This window comes from Rhinopithecus roxellana, chromosome 10 (assembly GCF_007565055.1).
Source record: "Rhinopithecus roxellana isolate Shanxi Qingling chromosome 10, ASM756505v1, whole genome shotgun sequence".
In the NCBI taxonomy this organism is placed as follows: Eukaryota; Metazoa; Chordata; class Mammalia; order Primates; family Cercopithecidae; genus Rhinopithecus; species Rhinopithecus roxellana.
In genome coordinates this window covers 1,470,464-1,490,554 of record NC_044558.1, presented here as the reverse complement: position 1 = coordinate 1,490,554, position 20,091 = coordinate 1,470,464, and the positions used below count along the sequence as shown (strand labels likewise).

General features: G+C 44.5%; 1 protein-coding gene across 2 annotated transcripts; it reads left to right on the top strand.

The window, feature by feature from the left end:
- The first annotated feature begins 7,236 nt into the window (after positions 1 to 7,236).
- Positions 7,237 to 13,377, top strand: NANOG (Nanog homeobox). Of its 2 annotated transcripts, none has more exons than XM_030939686.1 (4): positions 7,237 to 7,572; positions 11,063 to 11,322; positions 12,576 to 12,662; positions 12,795 to 13,377. In XM_030939686.1, the coding sequence occupies exons 1-4, from the start codon at positions 7,422 to 7,424 to the stop codon at positions 13,209 to 13,211; spliced, it is 915 nt and encodes a 304-aa protein (XP_030795546.1). In that variant the 5' UTR covers positions 7,237 to 7,421; the 3' UTR covers positions 13,212 to 13,377. The 2 variants fall into 2 exon arrangements, with proteins under 2 accessions (XP_030795546.1, XP_030795547.1); XM_030939687.1 differs by having other exon boundaries at positions 7,422 to 7,572; positions 12,843 to 13,211.
- Positions 13,378 to 20,091: the final 6,714 nt, after the last annotated feature.

Below are 20,091 nucleotides of genomic sequence, written 5' to 3'. Positions count from 1 at the left end.
TAGTTTTATTCTGTTGCCCAGGCTGAAAGTGCAATGGTACAATCTCCATTCACTGCAGCCTTCGCATCCTAGATTCAAGTGATTTTCCTGCCTCAGCCTCCTGAGTAGCTGGGATTACAGGTGACCGCCACCATGCTCAGCTAATTTTTGTATTTTTAGTAGAGATGGGGTTTCACCATGTTGGCCAGGCTGGTCTCGATACTCTGACTTCAGGTGATCTGCCTGTTTTAGGACTGCCACAGTGCTGAGATTACAGGCCTGAGCCACCTTGCCCGGCCTAGCAAATGCTTTCTTTTTTTTTTTTTTTTTTTTTTTTTTTTTTTTTTTTTTTTTTTTTTTTTTTTTTTGAGACGGAGTCTCGCTCTGTCGCCCAGGCTGGAGTGCAGTGGCCGGATCTCAGCTCACTGCAAGCTCCGCCTCCCGGGTTTACGCCATTCTCCTGCCTCAGCCTCCCAAGTAGCTGGGACTACAGGCACCCGCCAACTCGCCCGGCTAGTTTTTTGTATTTTTTAGTAGAGACGGGGTTTCGCCGTGTTAGCCAGGATGGTCTCGATCTCCTGACCTCGCGATCCACCCATCTCGGCCTCCCAAAGTGCTGGGATTACAGGCTTGAGCCACCGCGCCCGGCCGCAAACGCTTTCTTGAAACTGAATTTCCTTTTGAACATTACACTATGTGCCCTAGCTTTGAACTCTGTTTTTGTTGTTGTTGTTGTTGTTTTGTGCTTTTTTTTTTTGAGATGGAGTCTTGCTCTGTTGCTCAGGCTGGAGTGCAGTGGTGTCCTCTGGGCTCACTGCAACCTCCGCCTCCCAGATTCAAGCAATTCTCTCCCTCAGCCTCCCGAGTAGCTGGGATTACAGGCGGCTGCCACCATGCCTGACTAATTTTTGTATTTTCAGTGGAGATGGGGTTTCACCACCTTGGCCAGGCTAGTCTTGAACTCCTGACCTCCTGATCCACCCACCTTGGCCTCCCAAAGTGCTGGGATTACAGGCAGGAGCCACTGCACCTGGCTGAACTCTTTCTTTTACATAATTAAACTTATTTGCTCCTGGTAGCTGGGACTTCTTGCTCCCTCTTCCTCCAACTCCCTCTTCCTCCAACTGAAATACTCTGATGTCCTGCAATAGTCTAAGTATACTATTTATTTATTTTTGTAAAAATCTTTTAATACTAGTCAATTGCAGTAGTGAGAAGGTGGGGAATTGTATAACAAGGAGTTTGATCTGTGACTGACCCTGAACAATCAACTGGGATAACTCACTACCTAGATAATTCACTCTTTGGACGCTGTATTATTAGGGTCAACAGCTTTATTTTATCCCACATCAGCTAACTGGAGCAACAGCTAAGGTCAAGATAAGAGAATTGTCATAGGTGCTGGACTTTTCTCTCCCCAACAGCATCATCATCACTACCTTCCTCAACTCCACCCACATGTTCTTCTTCCTCCTTCTCTAACACCTACTGAGAAATTGAGGAGGCGATTCTCTTCTGGCCAACAATATTATACTGTTCCAGAGCAACGTTCTATGTTTGCTAAACTTTGGAAGGCATTCTTAGATATTCCTCCTCTCCCTGTGGGCTCTAGGGGTTAAAAAGAAATCCCTTTTTACAGTAGGTCAAAGATCCCCTGAGGGTAGGGTGGGAAAGAGGAAGTCATAAATACGCTGGCAACAATAGTGTTGGTCAAGGTCAGGACTATTTCTTTTTTCCTCCTATTTTTCAGGAGCCAAAACCAGTCAGGACTGACTATTTTTGACAATTCGGTTTGATGGTTTAGTCTTCTGAACCCTCCAGTAGACCTTAGAACTTGGTATACACAGTAATTCTGTCCTTGAATATTAAAAGCCTTTAGTTAGAGTAAGATCTGACAAATTGAAAGCTGAGCCATGAGTCAGAAATTTTTTTCCCAGCACCATAGGAAAAACAAAATTTTAATAAAAAAAATTTAAAAAAGAAATCTTTTTTTTTTTGAGATGTAATTTCGCTCTTGTGAGTGCGATCTTGGTTCACCACAACCTCTGCCTTCTGGGTTCAAGCGATTCTCCTGCCTCAGCCTCCTGAGTAGCTGGAATTACAGGTGCATGCCACCATCCCCGGCTAAATTTTGTATTTTTAGAGAGACGGGGTTTTACCACGTTGGTCAGGCTGGTCTCAAACTCCTGACCTCGTGATCTGCCCGCCTCGGCCTCCCAAAGTGCTGGGATTACAGGTGTGAGCCACTGCACCTAGCTGCTTGTGTTTTTATAGGTGTAACAGGCAAAATAAGTGAAGAATATGCTGTATAATTCCATTTGTAATCTCTAGTTTCAGTAGCTGTGGTGTTCCTCTTTCCATCATTGGTAATTGGAGAGTAACTCTACCTCCCAGAGGAAGGGTGACTGTTTGTTGTAAATTAAAGACTCATTGTTCAAGGCTCATTGAATTGTCAGTGTAGGGGACCTGAGGCAAAGAGCATTGTTGTTTTCAAGAGTTATTTTGTATATCACATTGATGTGCAGTTCAATATTTAAATGTAAGGAAATGATTCCTACCCTCGATTTGTTTACAAATCTTAGTTCTCATTTATGCCCCTTCCTTCATCAACAAACAATGATTTTCTACTTTTTGCCTGGTTCTTTCTAGAAGAGTAATTCTTAAACAATAGCATTCAGAAAAATCACCTGGTTTCAATGGTAGGCTGTCACAAAAAAAATAAAAAAATAAAAATCACACGGAGAACTTTAAAACACAGATTCCTGGTCCCTACAACCAAAGATTCCTATTCAGTGGTGAAGCCCATCAATCGGCATCTCTAACAAGCTCCCAGATATACTGAGGATGCTGGTGAATGAACCATACATATGCTTCTAGGGCTGCAGACAAGACAATAAATAAAATAGGCAAAAATAAAAATAGGCCGCTGCGGTGGCTTACACTTGTAATCCCAGCACTTTGGGAGGTCGAGGTGGGTGGATCACCTGAGGGCAGGAGTTCTAGACCAGCCTAGCCAACATGTCGAACCCCATCTCTATTAAAAATACAAAAAAACTTAGCCGAGCATGGTGGTGTGTGCCTGTAATCCCAGCTACTCAGGAGGCTGAGGCAGGAGAATCCCTTGAACCCGGAAGGCGGAGGTTGCAGTGAGCCAAGGTTGCGCCATTGCACTCCAGCATGGGCAACAAGAGGGAAAATCCATCTCAAAAACAAACAAACAAAAAAATTGCCCTCACAGAGCTTACATTCTAGTGATAGTAAGGAGATAAATCAGATAAGTAAGTAGGTAGGTAGGTAGATAGATAGATAGATAGATAGATAGATAGATAGATAGATAGAATGTATATTACTTGTGTCACCTGGCCAAAGCGTAGGTTCACATTTGGCACGGGTGTCAACCCAAGCTGCACTTGACCTTTTCTTTTTTTTTTTTTTGAGACGGAGTCTTGCTCTGCCGCCCAGGCTGGAGTGCAGTGGCCGGCTCTCAGCTCACTGCAAGCTCCGCCTCCCGGGTTCACGCCATTCTCCTGTCTCAGCCTCCCGAGCAGCTGGGACTACAGGCGCCCGCCTCGTCGCCCGGCTAGTTTTTTTGTATTTTTTTAGTAGAGACGGGGTTTCAGCGTATTAGCCAGGTTGGTCTCGATCTCCTGACCTCGTGATCCGCCCGTCTCGGCCTCCCAAAGTGCTGGGATTACAGGCTTGAGCCACCGCGCCCGGCCGACTTGACCTTTTCTAATCATCTCCAACACTACCTATTGCCCTATCCAAATCCTATCACTTGAATTATTCAAAAAGTCTCCCATGTTGGTTTTGGTGGGATTTGGTCAGCTCCCTTACTGCAACCTGTTTTATCAGCAAGGTCTTTATGACCTGTGTTTTGTGCTGACCTCCTGTCTCATCCACGCCCAGCTAATTTTTGTAGTTTTGGTAGAGACAGGGTTCCATCATATTGGTCAGGCTGGTCTCGAACTCCTGACCTCAGATGATCCACCCGCCTTGACCTCCCAAAGTGCTGGGATTACAGGCATGAGCCTGGTTGCTTGGTCCCCCTTTTTTATGGTTATTACTTGATGATACGCTAAACAAGGGGTGGATTATTCATGCCTCCCCTTTTCAGACCATATAGGATAACTTCCTTAGGTTGACTTGGCATTCCTAAACTGTCGTGGCACTGATGGAAGTGTAGTAATGAGGATGAACAGAGGTTACTCTCTCTGCCATTTTGGTTTTGGTAGGTTTTGGCTGGCTCCTTTATTGCAACCTGTTTTATCAGCAAGGTCTTTATGATCTGTATTTTGTGCTGACCTCCTGTCTCATCCTGTGATTTAGAATGCCTTCACCATCTCGGAATGCAGCCCAGTAGGTTTCAGCCTCATTTTCCCCAGCTCCTATTTAAGATGGAGTCGTTCTGGTTCACAAGACTCTGATAGTAATCTGCCCACTAAGTGTTAGTTGCGGTGTTCTCTCCCACAACTCCCTCCTGTTGCACCCCTGCCTTTGAGTCCTGCTAAACAACAGTATTGGAATCCATCATTTTCTCTGGTGTCTTTACCCAAAAGGTTAATTTTCTGGAATTCCCTTCTCTCCACATTTTTCCTTCTCAGATCACTGAAGATTGTCCAGTCTTCCCTGCCCATCCCTCCTCGATCCCAACCTCTATTATTTGTACTTTCTTAGCATCCAGTGCATTTTTTCCCGTACTTATTACACAACATTATAATTATAATTAACATTATAATTGTCGTTTTGGTCTATTTGATCTACTCTACTAAATCTTTTTTTTTTTTTTGAGATAGGGTCTCACTCTGCCTCCCAGGCTGGAGTGCAATGGCGTAATCTCGGCCCACTGCAACCTCCACCTCTCAGGTTCAAGTGATTCTCCTGTCTCAGCCTCCCTAGTAGCTGAGATTACAGGCATGCACCACCATGCCCAGCTAATTTTTGTATTTTTAGTACAGACAGCGTTTCACCATGTTGGCCAGGCTGGTCTTGAACACCTGATCTCAGATAATTGGCCTTGCAAAGTGTTGGGATTACAGGCGTGAGCCACCGTGACCAGCCGTTAGCTCATCTTAACACATCCTTACTCCAGCCTGTTCCAAAACATCTAAAGTCAGACAGCTTCCTAAACCTCAACTTTATTCAAATTGCTTTCCTAGGCGAAGAATGTGGTAAGTCGGCCTTCCAGCCACCAGCCCCTTCCCTTTGGTCTTTCAGTCCGGAGGCTCTTACCTTAGACACAATGGGACAGGGAGGGGGGCATGGGGGAATTCAGCTCAGGCTTTTATGCAAAGACCCCCTTCTGCAAAGAACAAAGCTTCTGGTACCCGCCCTTTCAAGAGCTGCGGGCAAACTCAACTTCGGTGAGTCTTGCTGGCCTTGACAGCCCCCACTTAACAAACTGTGCTGATTAAGAAAGACAGGAGGGCACGTTTTTCCCTTTTTAAAAGAAATCATCCTATTTCCTATGAGACACAGACTATCTGCCTGAAGCATGATGTATCTAGTTCCACTCACCGGCTCCTTGATACCCCCATGCTTAATCTTCTCCCGAATGGTGGTCTGAGAGCCCAATTTCACTTCCTTGCTTCGCACCCAGCAATACTTTTACTCTCAACAGTTGGAGTCTTTCCATTGTGAACAAAAGTCAGCTTTTGTGGGAGCAAAGCCAGCTGCTTTGGGTGCAGACCTAGGAGCAGAGTGCAGAGGAGAATGAGTCAAAAGAGTTGTATCTTCAAAAATCACATAATCGGGATTTGCTAAGAGTTTACTTTTCGGTGTGGGAGATTGGAAAAGAGGAAGAAATCTTGGGCTTTTTGCATGTTGGGTTTGGGAATAGGAAGGAAAATCGAAAACTGTAGACTTTGTCCATAAATGTTAGTGCTGGAACCCCACTCTAAAAATTTTGTTCATTTGGAAAACACCTCCCTTCCCCCAGAAACACACACACACACACACAAGATGGGCACGGAGTAGTCTTAAAAGACATGACAGTATCACCAGACCTGAGAAGAAGCTAAAGAGCCAGAGGGAAAAAGTGAGAAGTCGACTACCTGGGAGGAGGGATAGACAAGAGACCAAACTAAAGGAAACTAAGGTAGGGGCTGAAAACAAGGACCATTTTCTTTTCTTTTTCTTTTTTCTTTTTTTTTGAGACGGAGTCTTGCTCTGTCGCCCAGTCTGGAGTGCAGTGGCCAGATCTCAGCTCACTGCAAGCTCCGCCTCCCGGGTTTACGCCATTCTCCTGCCTCAGCCTCCGGAGTAGCTGGGACTACAGGCGCCGCCACCTCGCCCGGCTAGTTTTTTGTATTTTTTAGTAGAGACGGGGTTTCACCGTGTTAGCCAGGATGGTCTCGATTTGCTGACCTCGTGATCCGCCCGTCTCGGCCTCCCAAAGTGCTGGGATTACAGGCTTGAGCCACCGCGTCAAGTACCATTTTCAACATTAACTGATGCCTTGGCTTCATGCTATGATGCTATGTTGTGTTTTACCATGACCTCAGAGTGAATGAAAGAGGAAAATGGAGCTAGTTGAAATTTCTGGCCAAACTAGACAGATTTTGAGACACTAAGTTATCTCAAATCAAGAAATCGCCCTAATGAGAATTTCAGTAACTTCAGGTATTGAAGGTACATGCATCCCACCCCCATCCCCCCTTTTTTTAGACATAGTCCCGCTCTGTAGCCCAGGCTGGAGTGCAGTGGCGCGATATCGGCTCATCGCAACCTCCGCCTCTCCAGGTTCAAGGGATTCTCCCGCCTCAGCTTCCGGAGTAGCTCGGACTGCGGGCGCCCACCACCACGCCCTGCTAATTTTTGTATTTTTAGTAGAGACGGGGTTTCGCCATGTTGGACAGGCTGGTTTCGAACTCCTGACCTCAGGTGATCCGCCCGCCATGGCCTGCCAAAGTGCTGGGATTACAGGAGTGAGCCACCGCGCCCGGCCTTTTTCTTTATTTTTAAAGTTTTATCCCATTCCTGTTGAACCATTCCTGGTTTAAAAGTTGGAAACGTGATGAACCTAGAAGTATTTATTCTTGGGTTTGTCTTCAGGTTCTGTTACCCGGTTTTCTAGTTCCCGACCTCGTCTGGGTTACTCCGCAGCTACTTTTGCATTACAATGGCCTTGGTGAGACTGGCAGACGGGATTAACTGAGAATTCACAAGGGTGGGTCGGTGGGGGTGTGCCCGCCAGGAGGGGTGGGTCTAAGGGTGATAGAGCCTTCATTATAAATCTAGAGACTCCAGGATTTTAACGTTCTGCTGGACTGAGCTGGTTGCCTTCTGTTTTTTTGTAGGCGACTCACTTTATCCCAACTTCTTGATACTTCTGCTTCTGGAGGTCATATTTCCTAACATCTTCCAGAAAAGTCTTAAAGCTGCCTTAACGTTTTTTCCAGTCCACCTCTTAAAATTTTTTTCTCCTCTTCCTCAATACTAACATGAGTGTGGATCCAGCTTGTCCCCAAAGCTTGCCTTGCTTGGAAGCATCCGACGGTAAAGAATCTTCACCTATGCCTGTGATTTGTGGGCCTGAAGAAAACTATCCATCCTTGCAAATGTCTTCTGCTGAGATGCCTCACACGGAGACTGGTAAGAAAAAAATTTATCCTTGAAAGGCCAAGTTACTTAAGGGAAAAGAGAAGGAGAGAGGGTTAAGGGATCATTTCCCTCTTGAGCAACGATAGACCATTATTATAAACAAGTGTTATTATCAACTAATCCTCTGGAAACTCCTCTTTGAATTGTAACTTGGTGGCACCTGCCCTTTGACCATGTCCCAAGTCTCAGGAGTGTGCACTGAGTTGAAGGACACAGAATTTGGCAGTTGAACAGTGTGTAGTAAATTTGAGAACCTATGGGCTTAGGCATGGTGGAAACAAAGTTAAATGAAGGTGATGTGTACACCTTCACATAGCACTGGACACACAGCTATAGAAGATGTTACTGCTAATTAACCAGAAGACCTAAAACATCATACATAGCTCAGGGACAAGCATGATGTTTTTGTTTTGCTAAAAATGGCATGGCAGATCATGATGAGATTTTTGTAATTAATATGTAATTTGTGTAATTTTTTCTGTGTCACTAACGGCTGGCTCTTCTCCATTCTCTGGGTACTTGTGGATGTTACTGGGCAGCTCTGAGTTTGGGAGCACCTCCCATGTTTACTTCTCCTAAGTCCTAGGAAGTGTTGACCCAACTTTACGGTAAAGATAATTCTAGAAAGTTTAATCTACTGACAGTCAAACAGAACGTAGCTAGAAGTCCAGTTTGCCTCCAAAACCTGTGTGTGTTGGTACTCAGGCTTCTGACTGGTAGCTGCAAGGGGTGGGGGATACTTGGGATACTCATTAAGCCGCTACCACTTTTTTGAAAAATCAATTTTTCAGTAGTTTTCAAAAACTTAAGAATGAACCAACTTTACCAAGAAGGCCATTGGTAACACTGACACTGTAAAATAGCTTAAAAAGTGCAGTTACATTATGACTAATGTTGCAAAGAGTAGGTTGTGGAGAAGGAATAAGTAAACATGATTGCTATATTTGAGCCTTAGATTTGAATGTCACCCTGCTTTTCTCTTTTTGAGAATTAGGGACTCGCTCTGTCACCCAGGCTGGAGTGCAATGGTATGACCATAGATCACTGCAGCCTCAACCCCGGGCTCAAGTGATCCTCTTACCTCAGCCTCCCAAGTACTAGGATGAGAGGCGTGTGTCACTATACCCAGCTAATTTAAAAATTATTTTTGTAGAGACAGGGTCTCACTTTGTAGCTCGGGCTGGTCTTGAACTCCTGACCTCAAGCGATCCTCCACCCTCAGCTTCCCAAGTCGCTGGGATTAGAGGCGTTGACCCACCCCACGTTTCTATTCACCCAGTTTTTCAAAACTTTGCATTAATGTTCTTGTCTTTATAATTTTTTTCTTTTTCTTTTTTTTTTTTTTGAGACAAGGTCTTACTGTTGCCCAGGCTGGAGTGCAGTGCCGCGATCTCGGCTCACTGCACCCTCCGTCTCCCAGGTTCAAGTGATTCTCCTGTCTCATTCTCTCGAGTAGCAGGGATTACAGGCGCATGCCACCACACCTGGCAAATGTTTGTATTTTTTAGTAGAGACGGGGTTTCGCTATGTTGGCCAGGCTGGTCTCAAACTCCTTATACCCACCTGCCTCGGCCTCCCAAACTGCTGCAATTACAGGCATGAGCCACTGCGCCTGGCCACCTTTATAATTTCAGACGTTAAAAATAACTGCTGGGTTTGGGAATGAGCAAGTGGGTGTGTTTTCTTTCCTTTTTTTTTTTTTTGAGACGGAGTCTCGCTCTGTCGCCCAAACGAGTGCAGTGGCCGGATCTCAGCTCACTGCAAGCTCCGCCTTTCAGGTTCACGCCATTCTCCTGCCTCAGCCTCCCGAGTAGCTGGGACTATAGGCGCCCGCCACCTCGCCCGGCTAGTTTTTTGTATTTTTTTAGTAGAGACGGGGTTTCACCGTGTTAGCCAGGATGGTCTTGATCTTCTGACCTTGTGATCCGCCCGTCTTGGCCTCCCAAAGTGCTGGGATTACAGGCTTGAGCCACCGCGCGCGGCCTAGTGGGTGTGTTTTCTTTAGCACACATCTAGTGACGGTTTATATAGCTAGCTAATATTTAGGATTTTCCCCAATTCTAATCATTAGTTGAAAGGCTTCCTCTGCTTTTCAGAGCTCCTTGCAAGGCACAAGAGATTGTGAATTTTGCTGTTTTAGAGCCTGTCCATTTGTTCTGTGACTGCAGGTTAGAACTGAGAGAGAAACACTGGGAAAACTAGGTATTCATTTCTAGTTACAAAATCAGTATATGCCAGGCCCTATGTTAGAGAATTTCAATTGGTTACCTCATTTAAATAAATAAATACAAATTTTTGGAGATGAGGTCAGAGCTAGTAAACGGAAGGCCTGGATGGAAACAGAAACTTAACCAAATTCACTATCATGCTGGTTGTAGCATTAAGAACTGGGCAGTCAGTCGCTGGTTTTTTATTTTTTTGAGACACAATCTCACTCTGTCGCCCAGGATAGAGTGCAGTGGCACGATCTCGGCTCACTGCAATCACCGCCTCCCGGATTCAAGCGATTCTCCTGCCTCAGCCTCCTCAGTAGTTGGGATTACAGGCATGTGCCACCACTCCTGGCTAATTTTTGTAATTTTTAGTAGACATGGGGTTTCACCATGTTGCCACACTGGTGTTGAACTCTTGACCTCAAGTTATCCACCCACCTTGGCCTCCCAACGTGTTGGGATTACAGGCGTGAACCATCACACCTGGCCGAGGTGCTGGTTTTATAGAATCCCCAGAATCATGTCATTTAAGCAATCATGTAGGTGTTGATGAAGATGATAAACAGAAAGTGATTTAGGGTGAGATGCAATAGGTGAAAATTGGTGGATCTCTATTCTGACCTATTAACACCCAGTGTGGGGGCTTTTGAGCGTCAGTTTAAAGTAAAAAGTGGTAGCGCCAGCCCGGTGCGGTGGCTCACGCCTGTAATCTCAGCACTTTGGGAGGCCGTGGCAGGTGGATCACGAGGTCAGAAGTTCGAGAACAGCCTGACCAACATTGAGAAACCCTGTCTCTACTAAAAATAAAAATTAGCCGGGCGTGATGGTGCATGCCTGTAATCCCAGCCCCTCCTGAGGCTGAAGCAGGAGAATCGCTTGAACCCGGGAGGTGGACGGGAGGTGGAGGTTGGTGAGCAGAGATTGCGCCATTGCACTTCAGCCTGGGCAATAAGAGCGAAACTCCATCTTAAAAATAAATAAATAAAGAAATAAAGTGGTATCGCCACTTAGCAATGCATTGGCCACTGTTGTAGATCTCTCCCAATGCAGTCTATTATATACAAAATGGAGATACTGATAAGACTTCTTGGATTAATACTGTACAAAGCTTGCCAAAGTGCCAGGGCTGGTTAAGAAGTTGCTTCTTATTACTTAGATCTGGGTTTCTGGGAATTATCAAAGTATTTTGAAAACACTTTTTTTAACAGGATATTTTAATATTTGAAAAAAGTTTTAGACAAAAGTGTCCTTTTATTTGTTCCCAACAGTCTCTCCTCTTCCTTCCTCCATGGATCTGCTTATTCAGGACAGCCCCGATTCTTCTACCAGTCCCAAAGGCAAACAACCTGCTGCAGAGAATAGTGCCACAAAAAAGGAAGACAAGGTCCTGGTCAAGAAACAGAAGGCCAGAACTGTGTTCTCTTCCGCCCAGCTGTGTGTACTCAATGATAGATTTCAGAGACAGAAATACCTCAGCCTCCAGCAGATGCAAGAACTTTCCAACATCCTGAACCTCAGCTACAAACAGGTAGGCTTGTTTTGTTGTTGCAATGAGGTGAACAAAAATTAGACAAATTTGCATGGCTAAGATCTCTGTGGATGCACATAGATGTGTGTTCTATGTGGCAGCACATCGCCTCCTGCAAATAATTTAAGTATGAAGATGAAATGCTTTTGTAACTTTCTTCACCTCTTTCTTGACTTAAATATTCTATTGTGTGGATGTGTCATAATTTGACCACTTTCCTGCACAGACCAATATTGTGAAAATCTTTCCAACATTTCCTTAATAAAAAAAAAGAAGTATGTAACTCCACTTTCCAGGTTAGGAGGAGAATGCCTAACTCACACTGGTTCTCATTAAAATACAAACTTTTTTTTTTTCCTTTTTTTCTTTCTGCCAGCAACCTCCAGCTTGCTTTGTTTTTATCTGTGTGCGTTTGCTTACTAGTAAGTCTAATCATTGTTCATTATTTATTGGCCATTTTCTTTCATTAATTGGCTTATCCTCTTCCAGCCTTTATTTTTCCTTTTATTCTCCTGTTTATTTTTGAGATGGAGTCTCATTCTGTTGCCTAGACTGGAGTGCAGTGGCCTCATAATGACATTAGCATTACTTTGGCTGGTTTAAGTACAAATGAATGAAACCTCCACCTCCTGGGTTCAAGGGATTCTCCTGCCTCAGCCTCCCAAGTAGCTGGGATTACAGGTGTCCGTCACGAAACCTGGCTAATTTTATTGTATTTTTTAGTAGAAATGGGGCTTCACCATGTTGGCCAGGCTGGTTTTCAACTCCTGACCTCAAGTGATCCACCTGCCTCGGCCGCCTAAAGTGCTAGGATTACAGGCGTGAGCCACCACACTTGGCCCTTGCCTTTATTGTCTATCCAAAATGTTCATTTCTCTCTTTTTTTCTGAGACACTCTGGTTCTGTTGTCGCCCAGCTGGAGTGCAGTGATGCAATCTCGGCTCACTGCAACCTTAACTTCCCAGGTGCAAGCGATCCTCTCACCTCAGCCTCCTGAGAAGCTGGGACCACAGATGTGCAACATTACACCTAGCTAATTTTTTGTATTTTTGTAGAGATGGTGTTTCCTCATGTTAGCCATCCTGTACCAAACTCCTGTGCTCAAGCAATCTGCCCGCCTTGGCCTTCCAAAGTGTTGGGATTATAGGTGTGAGACATGGTGCCTGGCCAGGAATAAAAGTTAGCAATATACTTTGATTCAAAGTACATCTGTAATACTAATATTTTACAATTTCTGTCATTTTTTCCTGCAGGTGAAGACCTGGTTCCAGAACCAGAGAATGAAATCTAAGAGGTGGCAGAAAAACAACTGGCCAAAGAATAGCAATGGTGTGACTCAGGTAACAGGAAACTTTATTCTGTTCTTTCCTTTCAGTGATCTTTCAATGTTGTCCATCCCTGAAACACACAACTCCAGTCACAGACATTGGTTGTCCTTGTACCCTTTCTGTTAATCCCTCCTTCTCTTTCAGAAGGCCTCAGCACCTACCTACCCCAGCCTCTACTCTTCCTGCCACCAGGGATGCCTGGTGAACCCGACTGGGAACCTTCCGACGTGGAGCAACCAGACCTGGAACAATTCATCCTGGAGCAACCAGACCCAGAACATCCAGTCCTGGAGCAACCACTCCTGGAATGCTCAGACCTGGTGCACCCAGTCCTGGAACAATCAGGCCTGGAACAGTCCCTTCTATAACTGTGGAGAGGAATCTCTGCAGTCCTGCTTGCAGTTCCAGCCAAATTCTCCTGCCAGTGACTTGGAGGCTGCTTTGGAAGCTGCTGGGGAAGGCCTTAATGTAATACAGCAGACGACTAGGTATTTGAGTACTCCACAAACCATGGATTTATTCCTAAACTACTCCACGAACATGCAACCTGAAGATGTGTGAAGATGAGTGAAATTGATATTACTCAATTTCAGTCTGGGCACTGGCTGAACCTTCCTGTCCCCTCCTCCCCTCCCTGATAGGATTTTTCTCGTTTGGAAACCATGTGTTCCGGTTTCCATTATGCCTATCCAGTCAATTTGATGGAGGGTGCAGTATGGCTGGAGCCTAATCAGAGAGGTTTCTTTTTTTCCTATTGGATCTTCCTGGAGAAAAGACATTTTAATAACTGGCTGCTAAGGACAACATGATAAAAGCTGTCTCTGGCTATAGATAAGTAGATCTAATACTAGTTTGGATATCTTTAGAATTTAGAATCTAACCTCAAGAATAAGAAATACAAGTACAAATTGGTGTGATGTAGATATTCCTATTGTTTGGGATTGGGAGGCTTTGTTTATTTTCTAAAAACTATTGAGGTAAACGGTTAAGCTGTAACATACTTAATTGATTTCCTCACCCTTTTTGGCTCAGTTTTACTATATTCCCTAATTTGTTGGTTATGCTAATCTTTGTAGAAAGAGGTCTTGTATTTGCTGCATCATAATGACATTTAGTACTACTTTAGTCGGTTTAAGTGCAAATGAATCCAACAACTATTTTTCCTTGAGTTGATTTTACCCTGATTTCACATAGTGTTTCGATAAGTAAATATACAGCTTAAACATAAATCTTTGTTAAATTTTTGGTTGGGGTGAAGAAGGAAATTAGCTGAGGAGACTGTTGTCTTAGAAATAGATAGAAATAGCTGAGCATGGTGGCCCATGCCTGTAGTCCCAGCTACTTGGGAGGCTGAGGCAGGAGAATCACTTGAACCTGGTAGGTGGAGGTTGCAGTGAGCCAATATCACACCATTGCACTCCGAGCTTGGGCGACAAGAGCAAAACTCTATCTCAAAAATAAATAAATAAATAAATAAATAAATAAGAAACAAATATGCCAGTTTTAGAAAAAAGGGCACTTACGTGCATTGTAGCTAGTCTACAAATACAATGGGTCATTTCAGCGTATGAATCTATAATTGATGCCAACATTTAAAGTTTCATCAGAGGTCAATATGTAAGTAAATTCTAAGGCTAGTTGAAATAGTTTTATGTTCTCACCTTAAGAGCAGCTACGCGGGCATCAGTGAATTATACTAATAATCCTTTTCCCATCTTGTGCCTTCCCTAAATGTATCTGATCTGATAGCACTTCCCTTCACTCTGAAGCAACATGATGTAGGTGACGAGAGTGGTTTTTTCCAGTCTTTTCGCTCATTATTTCCCCAATTGTCCAATGTTAGTCTCTAAGACTGTCCAATCTAATTATCTAGATACTGGCCAAGAGAAAAGAAGTAAGGTATAGTTCCCTGTGTTTGGTTTTTTTTGTTTTGTTTTTTGAGATGGAGTCTCACTCTGTTGCTCAGGCTGGAGTGCAGTGGAGCAATCTTGGCTCAGCGCAACCTCTGCCTCCCAGGTTCAAGTGATTCTGCTGCCTCAGCCTTCCAAGTAGCTGGGACTACAGGTGCGAGCCACCACGCCCAGCTAATTTTTGTATTTTTAGTAGAGACGGGGTTTCACTATGTTGGCCAGGCTGCTCTTGAACTCCTGACCTCGTGATCCACCCGCCTTGGCCTCCCAAAGTGCTGGGATTACAGGCATGAGACACAATGTCCAGCCAGGATATTTTTTTAGAGATGGTGTGTAAGTAACTTTTTTTTTTTTTTTGAGATAGAGTCTAGCTCTGTCACTCAGGCTGGAGTGCAGTGGTGCGATCTTGGCTCGGTGCAACCTCTGCCTCCCAGGTTCAAGCAATTCTCCTGCCTCAGCCTCCCATGTAACTGGGACTATAGGTGCCCACCACCAAGCCCAGCTACTTTTTTTTTTTTTTTTTATTTTTTGAGACAGTTTTTGCTCTTTTTGACCAGGCTGGAGTACAATGGTGCGATCTCGGCTCACTGCAACCTCTGCCTCCTGAGTTCAAGCAATTCTCCTGCCTCAGCCTCAGCTACTTCTGAGTAGCTGCGATTACAAGGCACCCAGCACTACACCCAGCTAATTTTTGGTATTTTTAGTAGAGACGGGGTTTCACCATGTTGGCCTACCTGGTCTTGAACTCCTGATCTCGGGTGATCTGCCTGCCTTGGCCTCCCAAAGTGGTGGGATTACAGGCGTGTGCCACCGTGCCTGGGCATCAATTTTTTTTTTTTTGAGATGGAATTTTGCTTTTGCTGCCCAGGCTGGAGCACAATGATGCAGTCTCTACTCACTGCAACCTGCACCTCCCAGGTTCAAACGATTTCGAGTGGCTGGGATTACAGGCATGTGCCACCATGCCCGGCTACCTTTTTGTATTTAGTAATTAGAGATGGGGTTTCACCATATTGACCAGGCTGGTGTCGATCCTGACCTCAGGTGATACACCCTCCTCAGGCGTGATTACAGGCGTGAGGCACCGTGCCGGCCTTATTTTTTATTTTTTTAAGATGGGCTCACTCTGCTGCTCAGACTGGAGCTCTGGCACCATTTCACCTCACTGCAGCCTCGTCTTCCCAGACCCAAGCAATCCTCCTACCTGAGTCTCTCAAATAGCCCGGGCTATAAGTAGTGCACACCACCATGCCCAGCTAACTTTTGTGTTTTTAGGAGAGACAGGGTTTCCCCATGTTGGCCAGGCTGGTCTCAAACTCCTGAACTCAATCAGTCTACCAGCCTTGGCTTCCCAAAGTGCTGAGATTACAGGCATGAGCCACCAGCCCAGCCCTGTATTATGTTTTCTGAGAGTTTTTTTTTTTTTTTTTTATCACCCAGTAGTAATCTTCAACCTCTTCGCATGTAAGAATTTAGAGATCTTTTTGGAATAATCTTTAAAGTAACAGTAATAACTAGTCAAAAGCAGTAAGATTAGTGGGCCAGGTGCTGTGGCTCACACCTGTAATCCCAGCACTTTGGGAAACCAAGGCAGGTGAATCACCTGGGGTCAGGAGTTCGCGATTAGCATGGCCAATATGGTGAAACCCTGTCTCTACTGAAAATACAAAAATTAGCCGGAGGTTTTGCCTCGCGCCTGTAATCTCAGCTACTTGGAAAGCGGAGGCAGGATAATCTCTTGAACCTGGGAGATGGAGGGTGCAGTGACCCAAGATCATGCCACCCCACTCCAGTCTGGGCGACAGAGCGTCACTGTGTCAAAATAAAAATAAATAGGAGATCAGGCAAAAAGGATAGTGTAAGTTCATGTGCCGGGCTCGCCGTTTCACATTTCTTCCTTTCCCTTAGAAAATTTTGCTTTTTCTTGTCCCAAAAGGAGGTGTGTATTACTTCTAATACTATATTTTAGTAGCTTTACCATATTTTAGTTTTTAAAATTTATTTTCTTGATTTTTCAGCTTTCATTTCCATTTCAGTTTGTACCTGAAGGAGAGAAGCATGGATTGAATTTGCCTGGGTTTTCTGAATTTCATAATATAAATCTGAAACTCAGAAGTGGGAGGTATACAGGCCTTGATTAGTGAATTTCAAGCTTGGTTCTCGGGGTGAAGGACAAGGTTGGTTTTACTCCAAGTAATCCTACCATTCAGAAAACCTGGTGTGTCTAAGGAAGAAAAAACAGGTTGTGACTACAGACCTAAAAGTAAAGGCAACAACTGCCAGACAGAGACAGGAAAGTGGGGGAGAGCCCTTGGTAAATATTGCATGCCTCCTGGGGCCCCCATGGACTTTGACTGAAGGGAGAGATGAAGGGAATTTGTTAAAGAAAGAAATCACTGGGACAGACAAAAGCTTCTGGCACAGGAAGTTAGTTCGACTAAGGATACCGAAATGTAGGAATTTGAATGGGTTCCTGGGTGTGAGGTTGAAGTGAAACTTGATTGAAAAGAAGCTGCTGGTGGTGAGTCTTTCCTTTAGCTATTCCTGGCTTCTGGATAGTTGGTGTAAACTCAGGTCCTCGAATAAAGTGTCCTTGAGAATTTTAAAAGGTTAAGCACCTGGGAAATTACTTAAATGCAGTGGTAGCACTACCTCCGATGATATTAACAAACAAGCTATTAGGAAACTGAAAATCTCACCGATCAAATTAGAATGCTAGAATCATATTAAATCAGTTAAATACATGCAACAAAACACAGGCAAAAAGATGGGATACATTAATCCATTTAGGATAAGGGGCTTGTGGCGTAGAAAGGGTAGGTATGTCCTCTGATACACTGGTGTAGTCACAAGAGCTAAGGACAAGAACCAAGTGTGAGAATTTGAGATTCATTTAGGGCCAGGGGTCTGCAGAACAGATGTACCTGGAACACGGGTATGAATGTGCTCTTATCAGACAAAGGGACAGGTATTCCTGGCCACAAAAGTAGCTCTCCTTGGTTCATTGAGCAGCTCTGAAATTTATTTGCAGGCGGGTCATGGTGTCTCATGCTTGTAATCTTAACACTTTGGGAGGCTGAGGTGGGTGTATCACCTGAGGTCAGGAGTTCAAAACTAGCCTGGCCAACGTGGCGAAACCCTGTTTCTACTAAAAATACAGAAAGTACCCGGGCATGGTGGCAGGTGCCTATAATCCCAGCTACTCAGGAGGCTGAGGCAGGAGAATTGCTTGAACCTGGGAGGCGGAGGTTGCAGTGAGCTGAGATCGTGCCATTGCACGCCAATCTGAGAGACTGAGCATGACCCGGTCTTCGGAAAGAAAAAAAAAAAAAACCAGTGAAAAGTAAAATGAGTTCCAATTTGGAGGTAAATACCTTTAAGAGTACTTCAGATTTACATAGCACTGGGCCGGGCGCAGTGGCTCACATCTCAGCACTTTGGGAGGCTGAGGCTGGTGGATCACAAGCTCAGGAGTTTGAGATCAGCCTGACCAACATGGTGAAACCTTGTCTCCACTAAAATACAAAAATTAGCTGGACATGGTGGCACATGCCTGTAATCTTAACCACTCAGAAGTCTGAGGCAAGGAGAATCACTTGAACCTGGTAGGTGGAGGTTGCAGTGAGCTGAGATTGTGCCACTGTTCTCCATCCTGGGCAACAGAGAAAGACTCAAAAAAAAAAAAAGTTTCCACAGCACTCAATTACATAGGAACATGTTTATAAACCGTATTTCACTTGAACCTTAAGCTATACTCTGAGGTTAACGACCATTTGTGGGTTAAGAATCTAAAGCTCTTTTTTTTTTTTTTTTTTAAGACCAGTCAAGTGCAGTAGGGAGAAGTGGGAAAGAGAACAAGGATTTCGATCTGTAATTCACTGTGAACAAACAATTGAGGTAACTCACTACCTTCAGACGACGCTGGAAGTTTTTATTTATTTAGAGACTGAGTTTGGTCTTGTTGCCCAGACTGGAGTGCAATGGCGCGATCTCGGCTCATTGCAACCACCACCTTCCGGGTTCAAGTGATTCTCCTCCCTCAGCCTCCTGAATAGCTGGAATTACAGGCGTCCGCCACCACTCCCAGCTAATTTTTATAATTTTAGTAGCGATGGTGTTTCACCATGTTGGCCAGGCTGGTCTGGAACTCCTGACCGCAGGTGGAGTTCCTCTGCCTCCCAAAGTGCTGGAATTACAGGTGTGAGCCACTGCACACAGTCATATATACTTTTTTTTTTTTTTTTTTTTTGAGTCATATATACTTAAATTTAAAATTTAAAATTTGAATTTTAACTTTTAAACTAAAATTTAAATTTTAACATTTAAACTGAAATTTAACTTAAAAATTAAAAATTAATTTTAAATTAAAAGAATTAAAAACCCTGTTACCCAGACTGGAGTGCAGTGGTGCATTCATGACTCACTGCAGCCTCAGTCTCCTAGGCTCAAATGATCCTCCTGCCTCAACTACCTCAGTAGCTGGGGCTGTAGGTGCACACCACTACACCCAGCTGATTTTTAAGATCTTTTTTTGTAGAGACAGGGCTCTTGCTATGTTTCCCAGGCTGGTCTTGAATTCCTGGGCTCAAGTGATCCTGTCATCTGGGCCTCTCAAAGTGCTGAGATTACAAGCATGAGCCACTGGATCTGGCTTCAGTAATAATTTTTTTTTTTTTTTTTGAGACGGAGTCTGGCTCTCTCGCCCAGGCTGGAGTGCGGTGGCCGGATCTCAGCTCACTGCAAGCTCCGCCTCCCAAGTAGCTGGGACTACAGGCGCCCGCCTCGTCGCGCGGCTAGTTTTTTGTATTCTTTAGTAGAGACGGGGGTTTCCCCGTATTAGCCAGGATGGTCTCGATTTCCTGACCTTGTGATCCGCCCGTCTCAGCCTCCCAAAGTGCTGAGATTACAGGCTTGAGCCACCGCGCCCGGCCGTGATGGTTACTTTTATTTGTCACCTTAGTAACAATTTTTATAGAAGAAAAAAGCCAAGAGCTTAAGCAACATGCCAAAGGTGCTACTGGTTGTATGTGGTAAAATCTGGATTCAAGCCCTTAATTGCTTGACTCCAAAGCTCCAGATGTTGCTCTCTGTTGCACTATGTTACATAGCTTTGAAGTAACCCCAGAAACTTACATAGTTTGATGCGGAGTGAACTCCCCTCTTCCTTCTAGTCTGATGTCTTACCAGACACCGTATGTGAGAACTTGGAGTGAACTCAAGTTTCCCTCAAGAATGTCAACATCAAATTCAATCAGACCCAACCCCAAAGGTGGGCGTTTTGACCTCAACTACTGAACTTCAAAAATGCACATAAACTCAAGAGTTTGACAGACGCTTTGAGAGCTTAGGCAGTAGCAGGGTTAAACTTTGTTGATCGCTTCTCAGAAAATCAAGAGTGCATGCCATAGGCGGGTGTGGCAGCTCACACCTGTAATCCCAACACTTTGGGAAACAGACGGGTGGCTTGCTTGAGCCCAGGAGTTTGAGACCAGCCTGGGCAGCATGTGAGACCCCAGCTCTACAAAAAATAC